General features: G+C 52.2%; 1 protein-coding gene across 1 annotated transcript in view; it reads left to right on the forward strand.

Moving 5' to 3' along the window:
• TDRD9 (tudor domain containing 9) overlaps positions 1–22,034 on the forward strand; it is an 89,317-nt gene that overhangs the window by 32,061 nt on the left and 35,222 nt on the right. Inside the window, exons 12-27 of the mRNA XM_018065936.1 lie at positions 1,677–1,781; positions 3,980–4,077; positions 4,599–4,730; positions 5,540–5,705; positions 5,795–5,858; positions 5,933–5,996; positions 6,366–6,410; positions 8,967–9,020; positions 11,101–11,217; positions 12,361–12,468; positions 15,657–15,757; positions 17,356–17,529; positions 18,854–18,965; positions 20,048–20,260; positions 20,517–20,606; positions 21,051–21,311. Coding sequence (XP_017921425.1) covers positions 1,677–1,781; positions 3,980–4,077; positions 4,599–4,730; positions 5,540–5,705; positions 5,795–5,858; positions 5,933–5,996; positions 6,366–6,410; positions 8,967–9,020; positions 11,101–11,217; positions 12,361–12,468; positions 15,657–15,757; positions 17,356–17,529; positions 18,854–18,965; positions 20,048–20,260; positions 20,517–20,606; positions 21,051–21,311 — 1,904 coding nt within the window. The remainder of the gene's footprint in view (positions 1–1,676; positions 1,782–3,979; positions 4,078–4,598; positions 4,731–5,539; positions 5,706–5,794; positions 5,859–5,932; positions 5,997–6,365; positions 6,411–8,966; positions 9,021–11,100; positions 11,218–12,360; positions 12,469–15,656; positions 15,758–17,355; positions 17,530–18,853; positions 18,966–20,047; positions 20,261–20,516; positions 20,607–21,050; positions 21,312–22,034) is intronic.

Genomic DNA, 22,034 nt, shown 5'->3' on the forward strand with positions numbered 1-22,034 from the left:
GCGGTTCAGTGGTTCAGATCGCTCCCAGTGCGGGGGGCGTGGGGTGTGTCCCTGGTCAGGGAACCAGATCCTGCACGCGGGACGTCACAGCCAAGAAAAAGTTTGGGAGCCTGACACGTGTCAGAGAGTGTTCTCGGTGGGAGGCCTGCAGGATGGGCAAGACATGTTGTCTGGTGAGAGACAGTTAGTAGGTAAAAGAGTGTGTGTGGTTCCAGGTCAAGGTGGATGTTACGTAGGAAAATCATTCAGAGAAAGGGGTTACCGTTAGTTGGGAGGAGTGACCTTTCGGTTGGGGCCGTGGGGGTCCCCTCTGTGTGGAGGCGACAGCTGAGGGGGGCTTGACTTGGGGGGCCCGAGTGTGGAGGAGCCGTAGGGTGCTGGCGTGGGGCCAGGCCAGCGGGCCGTCGCGGCACTGGGAGACAGTGCCGACGCGGGAGCAGGCGGGCACTGACGGGGTGAGATGAGTAGCCGCCTGCTGCCCGGTGGGCTGAGGGTGTGCGGGGGGCGAGGAGCGGGCAGAGGGGCTGGGGGCCTGGGCTTGGTTAGGAGGGAGGGCAGGTCGTTAGATGAGGGACAGGAGGGAGCTGCTCCTCAGATGGACAGACCGTGGGTCTGTGTAGGGATTAAGAGCTGCTGGGGAGGGTCGCAAGACAGTGGTGGGGGAGCTCCAGTTCCAGAGAAGAGGCTGGAGATTGAGCCTGAGGGGGTGTCAGGGGGGGCGCGGAAGGCGAGGTGGGTGGAGGACGGGCACAGGACAGGGGTCCTGGATGCTGCCCACCTTGTGTCTGCGAGTGGAGGTCCCCGCGGGTATAGTGGGAGGAGTGTCCGGAGCCCGGTGGAGCCATCGGGATGGGCTGGGGGCGCGTGGTGTCGTGGACGAGGCGGGGGCCATTGAGGAGGGGTGCGCACATGCGGCGGGGACAGACCCCCTTCCCGTGCGGAGCCTGCCTGCTCTGTGCTGGGCCTGGGGCATGGGGAGAGCGGCACGGGTCCTGACAGAGACACAGAGCAACACACACGCGCACACACACACACGGCTGAGACCTGACTGGACACAGACACACACACAGACGCACACGGCTGAGACCTGACTGGACACAGACACACACACAGACGCACACGGCTGAGACCTGACTGGACACAGACACACACACAGACGCACACGGCTGAGACCTGACTGTACACGCACATGCACACGGCTGAGACCTGACTGGACACAGACACACACACAGACGCACACGGCTGAGACCTGACTGTACACGCACATGCACACGGCTGAGACCTGACTGTACACACACACGCATGCACACACATGGCTGAGACGTGACTGTATACACACACACACAGACGCACACGGCTGAGACCTGACTGTCCCCGCTTCAGCTGTGCTGTGCGGCCGCGAGTCCTGGGAGGCTGGGGCGCAGCCCGCACCGGCTCCCTGTGCTGCGGGGGCTCGGAGCGGCAGTCTTCCTTCTGTCCGGACGCCCGGTCCGTAGGAGGAGCGCGTGGCCACCGCGGCCCTGCCCTGGGCAGTGGGGAGTGGCCGGTCTTCTCCAGAGGCTGCTGTGTGCGCCAGATCTAAGGCTGTGTGCTCTGTAAGCTGACTTACTACTCTGCACCAATCGTTACGGTTGCTTCTTGCTAGCCTGGTATTCACATTCCCTTTCTTATGACAGTTATAGATTTCTGTTTGACCAGAACTCTGGTTTGTGATGAAGACACGAATTACCAGAGTCTGCGGCTGAGCTGGGCCTCTAAGACCAGCTGTGAGCAGAGGAAAGGTAAGGCGCTTGCGTTCCAGCACAGCCCCGGGGCCTGGTGACACACTGGGTGTCCTTTTAAGGTTTTTGCTGTTTGTATGTTTGGTCTTAATCAGAGATCACCTTTATTGGAACCAGTTTTACGTATAAGCAACAGCCTCTCACACCGTCAGACTCTGTTGACATGCCCGAGCCTCCTCTCCACTGAACAGCTGAGCGCGTTGGCATGCCCACCGGGAGCGTGTGGCCGCCTTGCACGGGGCCAGGGTGCGAACGCTGGCACTCCCATTCTCACCTTGAAAGTCTGCAGCTTGAAGGCGTCTGTGGAGGGCTTCCTGTATTTCCCCCAGTGTGCATTTTGTCCTTCACTCCTCTTAACAGGGTATTTCATAGAGAAGAAGTTACATTTTGGTGTGGTTTGGTTTATTAATATCAGTTTTTCTTTTTATGAATCATGCTTAAGATGTCATATAAGAACAATTCACTTAGCCTAGATTGCAAAGGTGTTTCTGCTTGTTTTCTTGTAGAAGTTTCACAGGTGGGTTTTTGCCTGTGTGTCTGTGATCCGTTTAGTCAGTTTTCATCGACGATGCGCGGTTTGTCTGGATGCAGAGTGTCCCAGTGCCGCCGTCGTCCTCGTGGTGAGGGGCGTGCGCACCTCTGTGAGCACCGCTGGCTGCACTTGCCTGGGGCTGTTTTTGCGTCTTCATGATGCTCTCGTGTCTCTTTTTCCTCCGCCAAGAACACACTGTCTCGATCGCTGCATAGTGAGACTCAGCGTGAAGCAGATGGATTCCTGCCCCTCCAGTCTCCCTTCTCCAGGCTGTTCTAGCTGTTGTGTTACGCTTTGCCTTTCTGTGTGGACTTGAGAGTGATGTGCGCATGCGCAGGAGCTGCTCGTGGCGCTGCTGGGACCTGTGCTAAGCCTGAGCGTGTGTGTGTGGGGATCTGCGTCTGCCTGTCCCTGAACGCTGTGTGTCCCCCTTCATTCAGGTTGCCTGTGACGTCTTCAGCCGCATTGCGTCATTTTCAGCACACAGATGCTGCATGTTTCCCTAGGAAGTGTTATCACTCAGTCACGTCAGCTCTTTGTGATCTCGTGGACCACAGCCTGCCAGGCTTGTCTGTCCATGGAATTCTCTAGGCAAGAATACTGGAGTGGGTTGCCATTTCCTTCCCCAGGGATCTTCCCGACTCAGGGGTTGCGCCCGGGCCTCTTGCACCGCAGGCAGGTTTTTTACCTTCAGAGCCGCCAGGGAGCCGTTTTGCTAGCTCTGTGTCTAAGTATTCAGTTTAATTGGCGGGACTGCAGTGATTGGGACGGCGTCGTGCAGTCCGGTTTCCACGTGTTCGTTTCTGGTGTATAGACGTGGCTGACTTTCTGTGCTGCTGTTGAGTCCTGTGACTTGCTGATTTCGCTTGTTGGTTCTAGGAGTCGAGCATTTGGTTTTGTCATTACCTTGGGGTTTTCCACGTGCAGTCCTGCCTGGAGATACGGGGGTGGGATGGGGGTGGGAGCAGACGCCTGGACTCTCCACTCAGTCTCCTGGTGGCAAGGGGGGCGGATTCCCGGAGTGTGGGGAGCATAAAGGGTAGGGGTCCAGGCTCCACAGGCACCTCCCTTGCTGCCCCACTTTTGAAAAGCGAGTATTCATGAAGAAGCCCCCTCCCCGCCTTCCGCGCTCTCAGATTTTATCCTGTTTTTGGATAAAGCAGTTTTCATTGCGCAAGCGATCCCATTGCAAGAGAAGAGCCGTTCATCGGCCAGTCTCCACAGGCCAGGCCTGCTTCTGAGCTCTGCACACTCAAGTCGTGTGAAGTCGTCGTGAAGGGCGACGCTTCCGCACGGCTGTGGGGACAGGGCACAGCCAGCTCATCCACTGGGCGTGGCGAGGCTTCTCTGCCGGCTTGATTATCAGTGTGAACTATGTGCTTGCAGGAGAGCTGTGGTGTTTATCATGCTCTGATTGCCGTCGCATTCTGGGGCCAACGTGGTAGTCTTTGGAAATGTGCATTTGATGCTGTTCTGAGTACAAGTTAGCACTTAATTTCTGTGTATAAGGTTGCTTCTAACACTGCCCTATTCTGAAGTTTTTACTGACCTGGTTTGGAAGAGGATAACAAGAGTTTTCCTTAGTATTTAATGTTTATTCTGAAACATGTCTTTATGCTTATGTTAAAGTAACTAATGCCAGCTTTCGAATGTTCCCCCTTTGAAGGCCGCGCTGGACGGGTGTCTAAAGGATACTGTTACAGACTCGTGCACAAGGATTTCTGGGACAACTCCATCCCCAACCACGTCATCCCTGAGATGTTGGTAACGAACTTTGGTCATCTTCATAGTTGGTTTTTATGGACAGTTTTACCCAACAGTCTAAGGAGTATATTTTGAGTGTCATGTAATTTTGACCCCAGAAACGTCACTTGTGACCAGGGTCGTTTAATGCCAGTACTGCCTTCATCGCCTGGGCCCCAGGCCCCTGAGGGGGTCACGCCATGCCAGGGGCTGGCCTGAGGAGCGCTGTGCCCAGCCGCCCCGTGCGCGCCTTCCGTCCGTGCTGTCTCTGCTGCCGCTCCGCTGCTCCTGCCCTCCCCTCCTCGCGCTCTGACCCCTCCCTCCCCTCCTCACGCTCTGACCCCTCCGTCGCCCGTCCTCCCGTCTGTCCCCCGCTCCTCCTCTCCCACGTCTCTCCATCCCCGGTCTCTCTCTCCTCCGCCCAGCCCTCTGCCTCTTGCTGTTTTCCTTTCTTAATTCTCTTTACCTCCTCTCGTGCGCTGCTTCCTCTGAGTGGATTTACTGATTTTTCTGTTTCTAAACTCAAGTTCTGTTCTTTTCAGCGTTGTCCATTAGGAAGCACAATATTGAAGGTGAAGTTACTTGACATGGGTGAGCCCAGGGCCCTGCTGGCCACGGCCCTTTCTCCACCTAGTCTGAGTGACATTGAACGCACCATCCTTCTGCTCAAGGAGGTAGGACCCTCTCATACTTGTTCGTGCTGGGAAGAGCTAAGATTTTTGGGGCGAATTTTATAGGTTCCATAATGTGGATTATCTTTAAGGTATTTTGATGGTTGTAAATAGTCAGTGTTTGCTTGGCTAGGCATTCATGACTAACAGTTGATTCCAGATTTATATAGTTCAGACCAGCTTTGTTAGAAGCTCCGGCTCTCTCACCACCCGTCACGCACCCCCCGCCAGGCTTGCTGTTTGCTGAGAAGCCCTGGTAGGGCCGCTGGGCGCAGGGCGTGCCTGTTCCCTGGCTCCAGCCACAGGAGCCCTCTCCCCCGCCCTCGAGTCCCCCCCACCAGCCTTCTCCTTCCTGGTGCTGGAGGCTCTGCTCCTGCCGTGAGCTCTGGCTCTGCCCCTGCCGTGGGCAGCCCAGCTGGGCGCCCCTGTCTGCCGGCTATGTGCATCTGCCTCCAGCCCTTGGCCTTGAGGTGCCTCTCGCACTTGCTTGGGTGTCCGTGAAACACACTCCATCCAGCTGAGGACATCTTTCTCTGCGCGGGGTCTGCTCCATCTGGCTGTGAATGATGCGGCGGCTGGATATTTGGGATTGGGCCTGCTGCGTTCGTTAGCCTGTGAGTTACGTGGAAATAATGAAATGGCGTTCACGGTTTCAAAAAAAACCTTTTAGTCTCAGTCTTTGGTAAGCTGACTCAGAGGCTGTTGGGAACCTTGCTCATCCACAGTTGGTCACTGTCTTAAACTCCGGGCCTGAGGGAAGAAGGGCGTGAGCAAAGCCACGCGTGCTGACGGCCCTGCTTTGTTTCCTGAAGGTAGGCGCGCTTGCGGTGAGCGGGCAGAGAGAAGACGACAACCCCCACGATGGTGAGCTGACCTTCCTAGGAAGGGTTCTAGCCCAGCTTCCTGTCAGTCAGCAGCTCGGCAAACTCATAGTCCTCGGACACGTGTTCGGGTGTCTGGACGAATGTCTTATCATTGGTGAGTGTGCAGTGGCCAGGTGGGGACGGAGGGTGTAAGGAGAGGCCCTTCTGAGAATCTCACATTGTCTTTGTTTATTCTCTTGATAGCGGCATCTCTTTCCTTGAAGAATTTTTTTGCGATGCCTTTTAGGCAGCATCTTGATGGATATAGGTATTTAACTCTCATACTTTTAAGCCACTGTGTTTTAATGGGAGCAAGTGACACCTTTTGTTGTCTGTTTATAGGAACAAAGTGAATTTCGCTGGCAGTAGCAGGAGTGACTGTATTGCACTTGTTGAAGCCTTTAGAGTAAGTCCAGCTCCGAAAGAAGCGACTGCAGGTGTCAGGACACTTCACGCCCTGTGCCTGTTTCCGTCAGAAGTATTTTTAGCGTGACGGACCCCTGAGACTAAACAAACTTTTTCGAGAAGTATGTCAGCATGGGAGTCTGAGTCTATGAAGTTGACTGAAAAAAAACCTCCCACCTAAAAATCCTAATTCACCTACTTAAAAGAATAATTTTAGTATATAGTGGAGCTATATGTTAATTTTGCTCTCTGTTTTCCAAGTCTCCTATGAATGTGTTTTTCAAACTTTGATAACTTTCAAAAAGAAAGAACAGATCCGTAAACTGTCTATGGTCGGGAAAGAACTTTGAACCCGATGGTTTCTTTGTAGGCGTGGCAGACCTGCAGGCAGAGAGGGGAGCTGCGGCACCCGAAGGTCAGTGACTATTCCCTGAGTTTCTCGGCTGTGACTGCTGGCGCTCCGGGAGCTTCCTGGGTCCCCCTCGCTCAGCCTCACTGCCACGTGTGAACCAGCAGTGCCGGCTTGTTGGAGCGGCCAGCTCCTGGAGGAGGCGGGGACTGTGTGTAGCCATGCTGCCTGCCGCCCGCCTCCAAGAATGGGGAGCCTTCCACGTCAGGGGCCCCGGCAGCTGCCGGGACCACAGGCCTGGGGGCCACGCCTGGGCTGCTGCTTGGTGCGGAGGGGCGCGAGGCTCTCCGGCTGCTGCAGCCGTGCGCTCCATAGTGGGCGTGGAAACCCAGCCTGAAAGCCTTCGTGTTTTGGGGTGGGTGCAGTCAGGTTTTGTTCTCCTTTTAAACTGAGTGTGTTCGAAAGGTTGCTAATAGGTATGTGTGTGTAAATTTGCTTTGCCCAGATGCATCCTTAGAGCAACTGCCTGAGTTACTCATGAAAGCCATTGTGTAGACAGTCAGCCCAAGAAGAATAAATGCGAAAAGGCAAATGGCTGTCTGAGGGTGCCTGTCTGAGGATGCCTGTCTGAGGATGCCTTCGAAGTGGCTGAGGGAGGAGGAGACGTGAAAGGCAAAGGACAAAATGGAAGATAAATGCATCTGAATGCAGAGTTGCAAAGAATAGCGAGGAGACATCAGAAAGCTTTCCCAAGTGATCAGTGCAAAGAAATAGAGGAAAACAATAGAATGGGAAAGACTAGAGATCTCTTCAAGAAAATTTGAGACACCAAGGGAACTTTTCATGCAAAGGTGGGCACAGTAAAGGCCAGAAACAGTATGGACCTAACAGAAGCAAGAGATTGAGAAGAGATGGCAAGAATACACAGAAGAAGTGTACAAAAAAGATGTTAATGATCCAGATAACCACGATGCTGTGATCACTCACCTAGAGCCAGACATCCTGCAATGCGATGTCAAGTGGGCCTTAGGAAGCATCACTACGAACAAAGCTAGTGGAGGTCATGAAATTCCAGCTGAGCTATTTCAAATCCTAAAAGATGATGCTGTGAAAGTGCTGCACTCAGTATGTCAGCAAATTTGGGAAACTTGGTGGTGGACACAGGACTGGAAAAGGTCAGTTTTCATTCCAATCCCAAAGAAAGGCAATGCCAAAGAATGTTAAAACTATCGCACAATTGCACTCATCTCACATGCTAGCAAAGTAATGCTCAAAATTCTCCAAGCTAGGCTTCAACAGTACACGAACTGAGAACTTCCAGATGCACAACCTATATTTAGACAAGGCATAGGAACCAGAAATCAAATTGCCAACATTTGCTGGATCGTAGAAAAAGCAAGAGAATTTCAGAAAATCATCTGTTTCATTGACTACACTAAAGCCTTTGACAGAGTGGATCACAACAAACTGGAAAATTCTTAGAGATGAGAATACCAGACTACCTTACTTACCTCCTGAGAAATCTGTATGCAGATCAAGAAGCAACAGTTAGAACTAGACATGGAACCCTGGACTGGTTCCAAATCGGGAAAAGAGTACGTCAAGGCTGTATATTGTCACCCTGCTTATTTAACTTATATGCACAGTACATCATGCGAAATGCCAGGCTGGATGAATCACAAGCTGGAATCAAGATTGCCAGGAGAAATACCAGTCACCTCAGATATGCAGATGACACCACCCTTATAGCAGAAAGGGAAGAAGAACTAAAGAGCCTCTTGATGAAGGTGAAAGAGGAGAGTGAAATAGCTGGCTTAAAGCTCAGCATTCAAAAAATGAAAATCAGGGCATCTGGTCTCATCACTTCATGGCAAACAGATAGGGAAACAATGGAAACAGTGACAGACTTTATTTTTTTGGGCTCCAAAATCACTGCAGGTGGTGACTGCAGCCATGAAATTAAAAGACGCTTACTCCTTGGAAGAAAAGCTATGACCAACCTAGACAGCGTATTAGAAAGCAGAGACATTACCAAGAAAGGTCTGTATCATCAAAGCTGTGGTTTTTCCAGTGGTCATATATGGATGTGAGAGTTGGACCACAGAAAAAGCTGAGCACTAAAGAATTGATGCTTTTGAACTGTGGTGTTGGAGAAGACTCTTGGATGTCTTCTCCAACACCTGGTGATCCAACCAGTCCATCCTAAAGGAAATCAGTTCTGAATATTCATTGGAAGGACTGATGCTAAAGATGAAACTCCAGTACTTTTGCCACCTGATGCAAACAGCTGACTCATTGAAAAAGACCTTGATGCTGGGAAAGATTGAAGGCAGGAGGAGAAGGGGACGACAGAGGATGAGATGGTTGGATGGCATCACCGACTCGATGGACATGGGTTTGCGCACAGTCCAGGAGTTGGTGCTGGACAGGGAGGCCTGGGGTGCTGCAGTCCGTGGGGCTGCAAGGAGGCGGACGCGCCTGTGTGACTGACCGGAAAGAGAGCCGGCCAGTGCTTCTCCTGCCGGTGTATACTCTTCCTCGTGAGATATGTGTGTTATAGTAGGTGTATCAGTTCTAGTTTGTTACATTAATAGTGAATATTATGCTTTTGTGTATTTAAAGGATGAACTTGACTGGGGACGGTTAAATTACATTCAGATCAAGAGAATTAGAGAGGTAAGTTGTATATTCTTTGAATGAAGGTAAAGGTGGCGTTTATCAAGTACCAGCACTACACAGGGTGCTGTGCTGTGCTGTGCTTAGTTGCTCAGTCGTGGGGGCCTCTTCGCCACCCCATGGGTAGCAGTGAGCCTTCCAGGAAGTACATCCTGTGTCCAGCGTTAGTAGAACTGATGTGTTCGGGTCACCGTTACAGTCTGTTACAGCGAAAGGACACAGATGAAGACCAGCAAAGGTGCAAGGCGGGTGGGGAGGGACCCGGAGAGACCAGGTGTCGGCACACAGGCAGCCTCTCGTGGCAGGGCCTGCTGGGCAGCGCGGGTGCCGACAGCCTGCAGGAGACTCTGCAGGCCGGGGAGGCTCTCTGGGCCTTGGCGTGCGAGCTTGTGTTGAGGGTTGGCTACGTGGTCGGGGGTGCTCACCTGGTTGACCTTACTGACTTAGTTTGCAGCACCTCTGAAGGTCACATTGATACCATGTGGCCCAGGCCCCTTGCCCCCCGCCCCCACGATGTCACATTGCTCCATGAACTGCTTGTTGCGTTCGTGCTGAACAAAGGCCTCAGCTGAACAAAGACGCTCTTAGAGGCAGGATATGCCAGGGACCCAGAGGTGACCTGCCGGGAGCCAAACCTTCCTTTGGAATGGCCAGGATGTGGACAGCTGGGCCTGCTGGCTTAGGTCCTCTACTGCACCGGTTTGCAAGATGCTGTGTCTGCTTTACTGTATTTTCAGAGAACTTACTCTTGGTTCGATTTGACAGTTTTGCTGTGCAGGTGTTTTGCGGGAGAGGAAAGGTAAAAGATGTCAATGGACTGACTTTGGCTTTTGTTCCATTAATTTAGTTTTTCTCTGGTTTACTTTTTTAGTGTTATGGAGATGAGAATTTAACTTATTATCACTTTCAGTCTTTCTACATCAGGTCTGACTCTTGAGATCGCATGGACTGTAGCCTGCCAGGCTCCTCTGTCCGTGGGATTTCCCAGGCAAGAATATTGGAGTGGGATGCACTTTCAGTCTTTCTAGTTAAAAGCAGTTGAAGCTGCGAGTTTTCCTGTGAGCAGTTTGGGTCCGTTGGTCTTTGACATCCCATGTAGGGATGCGCACTCGCTCCCAGCTGTAGGGAGCTCACTGCTATCTCTGTCTGAGGCTCATTTCACTGTTGGCTTTCTCCTTGACTCAGGGTCTTTAGAAGAGTCTTTGAGTTTCTAGGTAGAAAGAAATATCTTTAGGTATCTTGCTTTATTGTTAATATTTTGATTTTTATTGCATTTTGGTCAGAAAAGGTGACTTGCATAATTTTAAATTGGTTTTTAATTAGACAAGCTGTATTTCCTGCAGCCTTCTGGGTGATTTCAGTAGTGAGTATGGAAGTGGCCAGGCTGGGCCCTTCCTGTGTCCCCAGGCTCTCCTCCTCTCCTCACAGGGCAGGATTTCTAAGCGTTTCCGTCCTTACCGTTCCTTTTTGTAGTCTTTTCCAGTTACCTTTGCAACTGTAGCTTGTATAGTTTTTTCCGTATTGCCGCTTATTGAGAGAATTTTGTGGAAAGTTAATTTATGGTGCATTCATAGGTGTTTGGATTTGTGTATTCTTGTGTGTGTACATTTGAAGTGTGATGAAATCATTTTACGTCAGACGATTCTAGTTAAACTGAAGAGGTTTGTTTTGTTCAGGGTGACTGTGTAGCTGCTGTGTTTAATCACAAAGCAGCAGTATATGCTTATGGCAAGAGATTGTGGAAGTGTGGCAAGGACTTGCAGCGCGGGCTGTGGCCCTGGTGTCCAGCTCCTCTGACACCGGTGGTGCTGCCGCCTGCGTGTGCGTCTGCGGCGGTTTCCTGCGTGTGTTTATAAGTCGGGGCTGCGTCCTGCTGTCCGTGACGCTGCGCTGTGTGTCTCTCCCATCCTTCGCTAACCCGTCTTCATCACCGTGGCTCTCAGTGGCTGCAGTGCCTCACCCATAGGCGTGGCAGTGTTCCCCAGTGTGGGCTGCTTTTCAAGTGCTGCCACTACCCTGAATAGCGTGGCCACCTGGGGAGGTCACCTGGAGACACCATCTGTCAACGTGTTTTTCTTAGGTGGCTGAGTTATACGAAGAACTGAAGACTAGGATCTCACAGTTCAACATGTATGTTGATTCCCGGCGGCCTGTCATGGACCAGGAGTACGCGTACAAGCAGAGATTCATCCTGCAGGTACCTGGGCGTGCCCGGATGTCTTTTCCTGGTTTCTTCTGCACCTTTGGTCTCACGGTTGTGAAAGTGCTTGCTCCCCTTTTCTGATACAAATTGTATCTCACAGGACATCCTAGATGCCCAGTGTTAACACTGTGCTGGAGAACAGGAGTTGATGATCCAAACCCAGTTCTGATCTCTGGAGGAGTGTTTCTGAAGACTGCTGTCTTTACTGCTTCTAGAGAGATCCTTTTATTTTGGCTTTTAAGAAAGTAAAATTGCTGTTAATATTACATTGCTTTTATCCTGCATCAAAAAGTTATTTTAACTTTGGAGGCCACGGTCAGATTCCCTTGTTGGATGGAGCCTTCTAGGCATGTGTAGAGGGAAGTGTATCCTGGAAAGGCAGCCAGTGCTTCTAACTCAGGGCTCCGAGGAGGAGGTCTTGTCCTGCGCCCGTGTGTTGGCTGACGCATACAGAGATGGGATCCTGTAACCTGGAGGCAGCTGGGAAACCAATGTCAAATTAAGGTTGGGACAGTCTTCCTCGGGTGTTGGTTTCAAATGGCATGTTTCCAACTGAAGAAGCGGCTCCTTGCAGAGTGCTCTTCAGAAGTGAGGGCAGGCCTGCTGCTCTGAGTCTCTGTGCCCCGACTGGAACTTTGCCTGAACCTTTTGGAGAAGGCCTGACCCATGGAAGGCAGTACGTTGAGAAGAAGGTAGAAAATGCTGGCTCGCCCCCAGGGCCCTGTGTGTGCAATCATTTGTGTCCTTGTTCAACTCACCACTGTTTTCTAAACCTCATTCTTTTTCCCTAGCTGCACGGTGTGGCTTGTGGGATCTTAGTTACCCAACCAGGGATCGAACCTGTGTCCCCTGGATTGGGAGAGTGGAGTCTTAACTACTGGACTGCCGGGGAAGTCCCTCAACCTCATTCTGAGAAATAGTCAGGCTCCTTGGAGGAATGATCTTGTAGAATGTGTTTCTGTTACGGGGAAGTAACCAGAATCGTGACTTTGTGCTGATCGATTAAAGGTCCAGGTTTTAGAAAATACTAACTCACCTTTTATATTATGGGTGTCATTGTGGGATGAGATTAATATATTAATGAGACACCGTGATAAAATCATGCTGTTACTTCATGAAAATACGTCTGTCTTCCAGGTTGTGTTGGCAGGTGCTTTTTATCCAAATTACTTTACTTTCGGGCAGCCTGACGAAGAGATAGCCATGAGGGAGCTGGCAGGCAAAGACCCAAAGACGACCGTCGTGGTAGGTGGAGAGACGGCGACCTTCCCTGGGCGGAGACTGGGCGCTCGGTTTTCAGACAGGCACCACTGCAGTGTGGCCACTACAGGGCATTTTATGTCCCTGTTTGTATAAATGCTTAGTGGACTTTCTTCCCCTAAAGTGAATTTCATGGCTTGTCTGGCCTTTTCCCTCGCCTCCGCTGGTTCCTGTCTCGCAGACCTGGCCTGAAGGAAGGAAGCCTGGTGGAGTGAAGTGTTCAAGGCCAACCTTGCCTGCCCCGTCTTGTTTTGAAGGATTTAAGATACTTCTCCATAAATTTAAGAGCAGGCGGTTAATAACTTCATTTTACGCAAAGTGTAAAGGGTTATTTGGTAGGCAACTTTGTACTGCGATTTAAACTCTGATCCCCATTCACACGTAACAGAATCGCCTAGAGAGTGTTTGTTTATTTTGAAATTCAGACTTGAGGCCCCGTGCCACAGAAGCTGAACTAGAAGTGCGGCCTGAAAATTAGTGTTTAAATAACATGAGCTTTGGGCGAATCTCATGGTCAGTCACAGCACTCACCACCAGATCAACGTTGGTGGACTCTGTGTTTAATCAAACCTGAGCCCAGGGTGACTTCTGGGTCGGCAGCTGAAATGAAGCGTGGGCTTTTGCTGTGTCATCAGCCTGCATCTACTAAGGGGGCGTGGAGACCTGGCAGGGCTCCCAGCAGGTGGTGAGCCCACAGCACCGAGGCTTCTCCTCCCCCTGCTGAGGCCGTCGTCGCTCTGGTAGTGAAGAAGCGGAGTTTACACTGTGGGGGTGGCGAGGGGGGGGGGTGCTGTCTCAGAGGAGCACTGCACTCTGTCCTACGGAGGTGCTCGTCAGCTCTGCCTCACGGTGGGGAAGCCTGGCTGGGCCTCTGCTCTTCCTGATGGCCGTGGTGGGCCAAGCACGTGCGGCGGTGGTCTCTCCTCTCCTGTGCACTGGGGGAGGACCCCAGGGCGCACTTCTTTGGATGTGGAACTGTGCTTGCCTCCTGCAGCCACCAGGCAGCCTGTTCACCATGCACTCTGCGGGCCAAAATTCCCTCCCGTGTGCTTTGTAACAGCTCAGTTCGTGCTAGTATGGACGTATTGCTTGTCCTCTGAGAGCGCCTTTGCTAGCTGCTTTTTACTCATTTTTCTTTGCATTTCACCCTTTGAGTGAGAGATTGATCATCGCCCTTAATTCGTGGCGTGGCTGGGGGTCCGAGGGCGGCTCTGTGACTTGCCTAAAGAGACTGAACAAGGCAGGACTTGAACTCAGACCCGAACCCACAGCCCTCGCTGTTCACTGCCTGCTGCCTCTTGTGGAGCTGTGCTGGGCGTGGGGTTTCGTACACAGCCAGAGCTCAGAACCCAGAGGGCCCTGCGGGGAGGGCAGGGTGGGTGTGGGGAAGGGGCGGAGGGGGGAGAGGGAAGGGAGGGTTGCCCAGCGCCTCCTGATTGGGTGCTGCCTGCGGGGTGAGGACCCGCTCCTGCCTCCCAGGGGTGTCTGCATTCCCACCACTGCCTGTGTAGACATGCCGTGTTTGACAAAGATATATAGGCTACTCTGTTGTTTTAAGGTGAAAAAAAGTCTTAACTTGTATATTGGACTTCTGGACTATTTTAATGGGAAAGAATCAGTTTTCATTCCAATCCCAATTAAGGGCAATGCCAAAGAATGTTTAAACTATTGCACAATTGCACTCGTTTCACATGCTAGCAAGATAATGCTCAAAATTCTCCAAGCTAGGCTTCAACAGTATGTGAACCGAGAACTTCCAGATGTACAAGCTGGATTTAGAAAAGGCAGAGGAACCAGAGATCAAAATTGCCAACATCCATTGGATCACAGAAAAAGGCAGAGGAACCAGAGATCAAAATTGCCAACATCCATTGGATCACAGAAAAAGCAAGAGCAAGAGAATTCCAGAAAAAAACATCTGCTTCATTGATTATGCTAAAGCCTTTGACTGTGTGGATCACAACAAACTTGAAAATTCTTAATGAGAATACCAGCATCAGAATACTGCCTCTTGAGAAGTCTGTATGCAGGTCAAGAAGCAACTGTTAGAACTGGGCATGGAACCAGTCTGTTGACTGGTTACCAATTGGGAAAGGAGTACATCAAGGCTGTATATTGTCACCTTGCTTATTTAACTTATACGCAGAGTACATGAGAAACGCTGGGCTGGAAGAAGCACAAGCTGGAATCAAGATTGCCAGGAGAAATACCAATAAGGTCATATATGCAGATGACACCACCCTTATGGCAGAGATTGAAGAGGAAGTAACGAGCCTCTTGATGAAAGTGAAAGAGGAGAGTGAAAAAGCTGGCTTAAAACCCAGCATTCAGAAAACGAAGTTCATGACAAATAGATGGGGAAACAATGGGAACAGTGAGAGACTTCATTTTTGGGGGCTCCAAAATCACTGCAGGTGGTGATTGCAGCCATGAAATTAAAACACACTTGCTCCTTGGAAGAAAAGCTGTGACCAACCTAGACAGCATATTAAAAAGCAGAGACGTTACTTTACCCACAAAGGTCTGTCTAGTCAAAGCTTTGGTTTTTCCCAGTAGTCATGTATGGATGTGAGAGTTGGACCATAATGAAGGCTGAGCATCAAAGTATTGATGCTTTTGAACTGTGGTGTTGGAGAAGACTCTTGAGAGTCCCTTGGACTGCAAGAAGATCAAACCAGTCAATCCTAAAGGAAATCAACCCTGAATATTCATTAGAAGGATTGATAATGAAACTGAAGCTCCAATACTTTGGCCTCCTGATGCAAAGAACTGACTCGTTAGAAAAGAGCCTGATGCTGGCAAAGATTGAAGTCAGGAGGAGAAGGGGAACAACAGAGGACGAGAAGGTTGGATGGCATCACCTACTTGACGGACATGAGTTTGAGCAAGCTCCGGGAGAAGGTGTGAAGGACCAGGAAAACCTGGTGTGCTGTAGTCTGTGGGGTCACAGAGAGTCGGGCACGACTGAGCGACTGAACACTGTGGAAGAACTAGCCTCTGTTTAATGTGTATTATTAGAGCGTAGTTATTACTCCCCACAGCAGTCGTTAATCCCTCAGTGTCCTGCTGTGGGGCCCACCTCTCTGGTTAGAGACGGCGCGCCCTGCTCTGTGAACGCGGTGACTCTCGGGGGCTCTGGGTCTGCCCCTGCTAATGCCTGCCGTGTTTTGCAGCTGAAGCATATCCCTCCCTACGGATTTCTCTACCACCAACAGCTGCAGTCTCTCTTCAGACAGTGTGGCCAAGTCAAGTCCATCGTGTTTGATGGTGCCAAGTAAGTAGTGAACGTTTGTAATCCACTGCAGCTGCGAAAGAGCCGTGAGGTGTTCATTTTTACAGGGGCTGGTTCTTGAAACTGGGTGTGTGGGAGAAGGGGTCATCAGAGGGCCACTGTGGACAGCTCTCGAAGAGCAGCTGTGGTTCATGTAGCTGTGTGTCTGCTCTCAGCCGAGTTCCTCCTAAAGGAGCCGAGCTGTGTGGTCCCGGGTCTGATGCCCAAGGTGTTCAGTAGCGTGAGGGGTGTGGGCTGGTGCTCGGGGGGTGCACTGCACTGGAGTGTATCTGGCTGAGATTTCACGTGTGGGCCGGCTGCCAGAGATGCCCCCAGGAGACTGTCTGCTTCAGTCATTTAGAACCTGGGGCACAAGGAGCGGGAGCCAATGAGGGGAGGGATGTCGCGGGCTCGGCTTGCTCCACCTCTTGCGTTGGGAACACTCAGGGAAGGGGAGAATCATGGTGGTCTAGAGTCTTTGAAAGAAGTGGTCTGTAAGGAGAAACCTGGCGCCTTCTAGAGACAGCTGGTGGGAGTGGAATGGACGTGTGTGAAGGGAGCCCCAGGCAGGTGAGGGTCAGCGGAGGGGCCGGAAATGGAGCTGAGGTGGGACAGTGCAGTGCGGAGGAGGCTGGGGGTGGAAGGACTGAGTGGGCTGCTCTTAGCACCTCAGGGCTCTGGCTCCCCCAGGCTTGCGCTCGCCAGGACAGCAGCTGGAGGGTCACGAGTCTGTTTCTGAGTGTGGTGTTTGACCTGGGCGGTTCTGACATTCATTCACCAACAAATGTGAGCGAGAGGGTTTTCCCGTTTATACCAGGGCGTGCCTGGCGGGCACCCACACTGCGCGTTTGATTCTTACCTGCAGAGTGGGGCGGGTGGAGGCCATGCCTCAGCGTCACTGTGATAAACCGGGTGTTTGAGGGGCACCAGAGAGATGACTGAGCTGCTCAGCTGTGTGGTTTTCTCTCTGCATTTTATTCTACAAAAAGATAGAAAAAACACAGACCTATCACTCTGTTCCAATGATGACAATTAAGATTTCTTAGCTGGACATTCCACATGAAGTCGGTCTTTATTTCACATTATACTGCATGATACATGAGGACAATACTGGCTTTTAATTTAATGATATGTCATCAATGGCACCCCACTCCAGTACTCCTGCCTGGAAAATTCCATGGACGGAGGAGCCTGGTAGGCTGCAGTCTGCAGGTTCACTAAGAGTCGGACGCGACTGAGCGACTTCACTTTCACTTCCATGCATTGGAGAAGGAACTGGCAACCCACTCCACTGTTCTTGCCTGGAGAATCCCAGGGTCGGCGGAGCCTGGCGGGCTGCCGTCTATGGGGCCTCACAGAGTCGGACACGACTGAGCGACTGAGCAGAGCAGCAGCCTTGTAATTTTTATTGCTCCTAAGTGAGTAGTTCCCTCTTGAATACATCTTCTTGATTGACCCTGTGATGAGAAGTTAGTTACTAGGTAGTTCTGAGGAGAGGTGTAGCTGAAAATCTTTTATCTGAACTTGAGAAAAATTAATATACACTTACCTCTGTTTCAGACGCCTCATAAGCTTACTTTTTATCTGTATTTGTGGAGCAGAGCCTTTGTGGAGTTTTCACGCAATCCAACAGAGAGGTTTAAAACGCTCCCTGCCGTGTACATGGCCATCAAGATGTCTCAGCTCAAAGTATCCCTTGAACTCAGTGTTCACTCTGCAGAGGAGATTGAAGCAAAGGTGCAAGGAGGGGCTGTGTCCAAGCTCCGGAACACGAGGTAGGCTCAGGAGGCCAGTGGGCACGACTCTGTCCTGCTGCCTACATACCCTCAAATACCGCTTTTGAACAACTGCTTAGCTGTGCTCAAGTGCACACTCAGCACTGGCCTGGGGCTGCTGTGTGTGCCTGAACACACCACTTGACCTCTCAAACCTCAGCGCTTGCATCTGTGTGACAGCTGTGGCACCTGTCGTCAAGGCTGCGGGGGAGTGGGCGGAACCGCTGTGTCATTTTCCGTTGAGTCGAGGGGACCGAGCCTGGTGCCACCCCTGTCTTCCTCCTTCCCGTCACTCCTTTTCTCAAGCGTAAGAGGCTCTTCCTTGCCCTCAGCGGGGCTGACCCGGCACCGAATGGCTGCGCCCTTGGGAGCCCCTGGTGGGCAGCGCAGGGGCTCCGCCTGGCCCGGGGCGCTGCTGTGCAGTTGGCGGCTCTGCGCGCCTTGGACCCGCTTGACTGCCCTCGGCGTCCCTGACGGGGACTGCTTTCGGGTGAGCCCGCAGAGCTGCAGTCCTGTGTCATCTTGTAAGTCCCCGAGGCACCGACCAGAAGCCGAGGAGTGGGAGGAGGGGAGGTGTGGCCCCGAGTGTGGCTGGTGTGGGATGACCTGACTCTGAGGGTGGCAGCTGGGTGCGCTGAGCCTGGGGCCGTGTGCAGCACACCCGTCCCGCTGCCTGGCTGCCTAGGTACCTTACTTAACAGACGGGTCTGCGGGTGGGGCAGAGGCGGGTCAGGGTCTCTCATCCTTCCTCTTTACGGAAGAATAAAATTACTAGGAAGAAAAGGAAACCTCTTCCCAAACTTGAGTGTTATCTCCTCACATTTTAGCATTTGCTGTGTTACTGCTTTAAGGGGTGAATGATAACTGGGTGTTTTAGAAACCAGGTATGTGTTTTCTAATGACATGACCTCATGACCTAGGCGTGGACTTTCTAGTGACACGACACAGCTGTGGATTCTTGTGGTTTTCTAAAGGTCAGGGTCACTCACCTCTGAACCCACAAGTCAGGAGACCTTGCAGTTCCCAGATTTAGAATTTCTATCCTTGGAAGCAGAATTCCATGGCGGTCTTGAGCTTTAGCATACGTTTGTAGAGGGTGGTGTGTGCCTGCGGGGTGCACCCCCTGCCCCAGGGCAGCGTAGGACACCGGCAGAGTCTCTTGTGTGAGATGAGATGTGATTCGTCACCACCGGCTGTATTTCATTAAAACCTTCTTTTCTTGTAGTAACTGTGGACTGGTTCAAATAATAACTTCACGTATGTAAGCATACACGTGTTCTTTGTAACACCTCTGCTGCCTTTTAAGATGAGTGCTGTCTAACAGGGTGAGCGTGGACTTCCGGAAGCAGACAGTCGACCCCACTCACGTCTCCTTTAGCACGCTGGACAAGTCGCAGACCATCACAGACCTCCTCCTCGAAGTCGAAGTCACAGAGGTGAGAGCGGTGCGACCCAGCCTTAGAGCTCTTCCGTCGTCTTCGTCTAGAATCGTCTCGTTGAACACACGGGGCAGTGGACGTGGAGATGTGGCCACAGGCAGCCTGTGTACCCTGGTCACCCACACTGGGCCCGTGAGCAGCGAGGGGTCAGTCCTCGGATAACTTAGGTTGGCCCTCTGTCCACGGCTCCTCTCATCCTCAGATTCGACCAGCCGTGGACTGTGTGGTCCTGTGTCTCACTGTGGAGAAACCTCCCTGTGAGGGGCCCTCATAGCTCACACTAGCATCATCTAAGAGCATTGTTGAAGGCCGCCTGAAGTCGGTCTAGGTGAGCTTGACTTACTCTCACTCGGTGAATTGAAACGTGGCTGTAACAGAAAAAGAAACAAATATTCATCCTAGAATCAAAGTTTGATTTTTAAAATGTCAGTACATTTGAAATGCTGAAAAGCACCAGTTTTAGCAGTAAGGTGCAGGTAGACTGCCACTGGCGTGGTGCCGTTTACCTCTGTAATTCAGTTGTATCAGCAAAGCCAGCATCGGCAGCATTATTCACTGGAGTGTAGTTTTTACTTCTTCAGAATAAAATTTCAGTTAAAATGCCGCAGGCTTCCTGGCAAATGCGTGGTCCCCTTCCCTGGGAGACTCCCCGTAGCAGCCTGGCCTCCTGCTGCCTGGAGGGCTGCAGCAGCGCGGCCTGGGCCGTGTGGTGGCAGCAGCAGGCGAGGCCATCCCCACTCTGCCCCACGCCATGCTGGGGGCCGGTGTTTGCCCAGAGAACCCGTGGGGGCTCTGGGGGCTCGGCGGGTCCTGGGGGCTGGTCAGATGGAATAGCCCTGACCTCACGTGGCCCCAGAGCCTGCAGTGCTGGCGTGCGTCACACTCCCTCACCTCACTTGACCGGGACCCCCGTTTTCTCATAAGCACCGACTCAAAGCCTGGAGAACCTTAGGGACCAGGGGATATAGCTTGTGACCTGCGGTGTGGTGGGGGGGGGGGGGCACGTCAGGCCTGCAGCAGGCGTGCCTGTCCCTCTAGATGGAGATCCTCTGCAGGGTCCGTCTCCTCCTCCCCTCTAGGTGGTTGAAGTGGGACACTTCTGGGGGTACAGGACCGATGAGAAGAACTGGGAGTTCCTGAAGAGTCTGACCGCCGAGATAAACCGCCTCACACTGGTGCCCCTGCCTGTCCACCCCCACCCCGACCAAGTCTGCCTGGCTCCCTTTGCCGACAGTGATAAAGAAAGCTACTTCAGAGCTCAGGTCCTCTATGTTTCTGGAAATTCTGCTGAGGTACGTTTCTCTGTAATAAATCTCGCAAACGGAAATGAGGCAGACTCACACGGTTGACAGAAAGCCTTTGTCTTTTCACGTGGAAACTAAATGTAAAACAGTTGCAGACAGAGAAGTGGTGCAGACGGAAAGCGCCTTCCCTCAGTGGCCGGAGGCCTCGCCCCGTCCTGGGAGTCCCGAGGAGTGGGCTGGGCTGGGGCGGCCGCGTCTGGGCTCGTGGCCGGGCCTGCGCTGACGCACACCCGGCCTCCTCCAGGTGTTCTTTGTGGACTACGGGAACAGAGCGCGCGTGGCGCTGGGCGTCCTCAGGGAGATGCCCTGCCGGTTCCTTGAGCTGCCCTTTCAGGTGAGGGGACACACTCCTGGGGCTGAGCGTGTGAAGCTGGAGGGGTCTTGGAGGTCAGGGCTCGCCTCTCAGTGTGCAGTTGGGCCAAGACCCAGAGTAGGAAGGCACTCAGTATGTTGGACTCCCCTAGTCTGGTTTCTGCTTCTTCCCCAAGATGTATTGCTGTAGATGTTTTTGCTAATAGTACTTCTGGAGCAAGTTAAAAGTACATGGAGGGTTTCAAACTTAGTGAAGTTTATCATGCTTTTCCACCTGTGCTTTGTAAAAGTCATTCTAAGCTTTTTTGTCATTGACTGACGAAACCGTGTGATTTTGCCTGTGACATCCTCGGTCACCCTGACATGCTTCCAGTAGGACCCGGGACGGTCCCTGGTGCAGACCCCGCCCAGGCCTGCTTTGGGTGGCGTCTGGGCTGAGGGTCCGGCCCTGCCGTCCGTCCTGCAGGCCCTGGAGTTCAAGATCTGCAAGATGCGGCCGTCGGCGAGGTGCCTGGTGTGCGGCGAGCGCTGGAGCGCCGCGGCCGGCCGGCGCTTCTCTGCTCTGGTCAGCGGCCGCACCCTCCTGGTGAGGGTCTTTTCCATGGTGCACAGCATCCTGCACGTGGACGCCTACCTCCCCTCAGGGCTGCAGGACACGGTCAGCGTACGGAGCATCCTCATCAGCCAGGGCTACGCCGAGCCGGCCGAGGAGCCCTACGAGTCCAAGGTGCGTGCTGCCCGTGGATGGAGCGCGTGTGTGCGTGTGCGCGCCCGTGGGTGGGGTGGGGAGTGAGGCAGAGGGGGCCTCTCCCGCTCTCAGGATCCCAAGGGCTGCAGGGCTGGACGGCGATCAGTGTGTTGAGACCTGTGGTTCCTTCCTGAATGTCTTCTAGTTTCTCTGAGACCGAATCTTGGTGGCCAGGTGATTTGGTGGCCAGGCACTGTTCTTGTTGGTTTCTGGTTATGAAGCTGTTTTTTTTTTTTCTTCTTTTTCTTCTTGGAATGAAACTTAGATGTTAAAATATTCTCTCTTTGGGGAGTTTTTAAAAAATGGATTCCAAGATTTATCTCCCTAATGAATTTTATAATTCCTTTATAAAATATTTGTTTCAAGCATTTGAAACATTTCAAAATGTCTTTCAACTGTTTATTTCAAAACCATTTCTGAAGCTGCCTTTCTTGATCTGAAAGTTTGAGATGCCACTTTGAGGCTCATGTTGAAGGTGGTTCCTTCTATAATTTCTGGTGGGGTGAGGTACTGGGTTGGGCAGGGGGCAAACCAGCAGGAAAACGTCACCATAGAGCCAGCCGGGTTTGTGCTTCCACTTGAGAAAACGCACCGGGGGTCCTGGTCACAGTCCCAGGATGCAGCTGACATTTTGCACAAAAACGCTGAGTCACTCTTCGATTCTCTGATGGCTGAAAGCTTCCCTGGTGGCTCAGCTGGTGA

This window comes from Capra hircus, chromosome 21 (assembly GCF_001704415.2).
Source record: "Capra hircus breed San Clemente chromosome 21, ASM170441v1, whole genome shotgun sequence".
NCBI lineage: Eukaryota > Metazoa > Chordata > Mammalia > Artiodactyla > Bovidae > Capra > Capra hircus.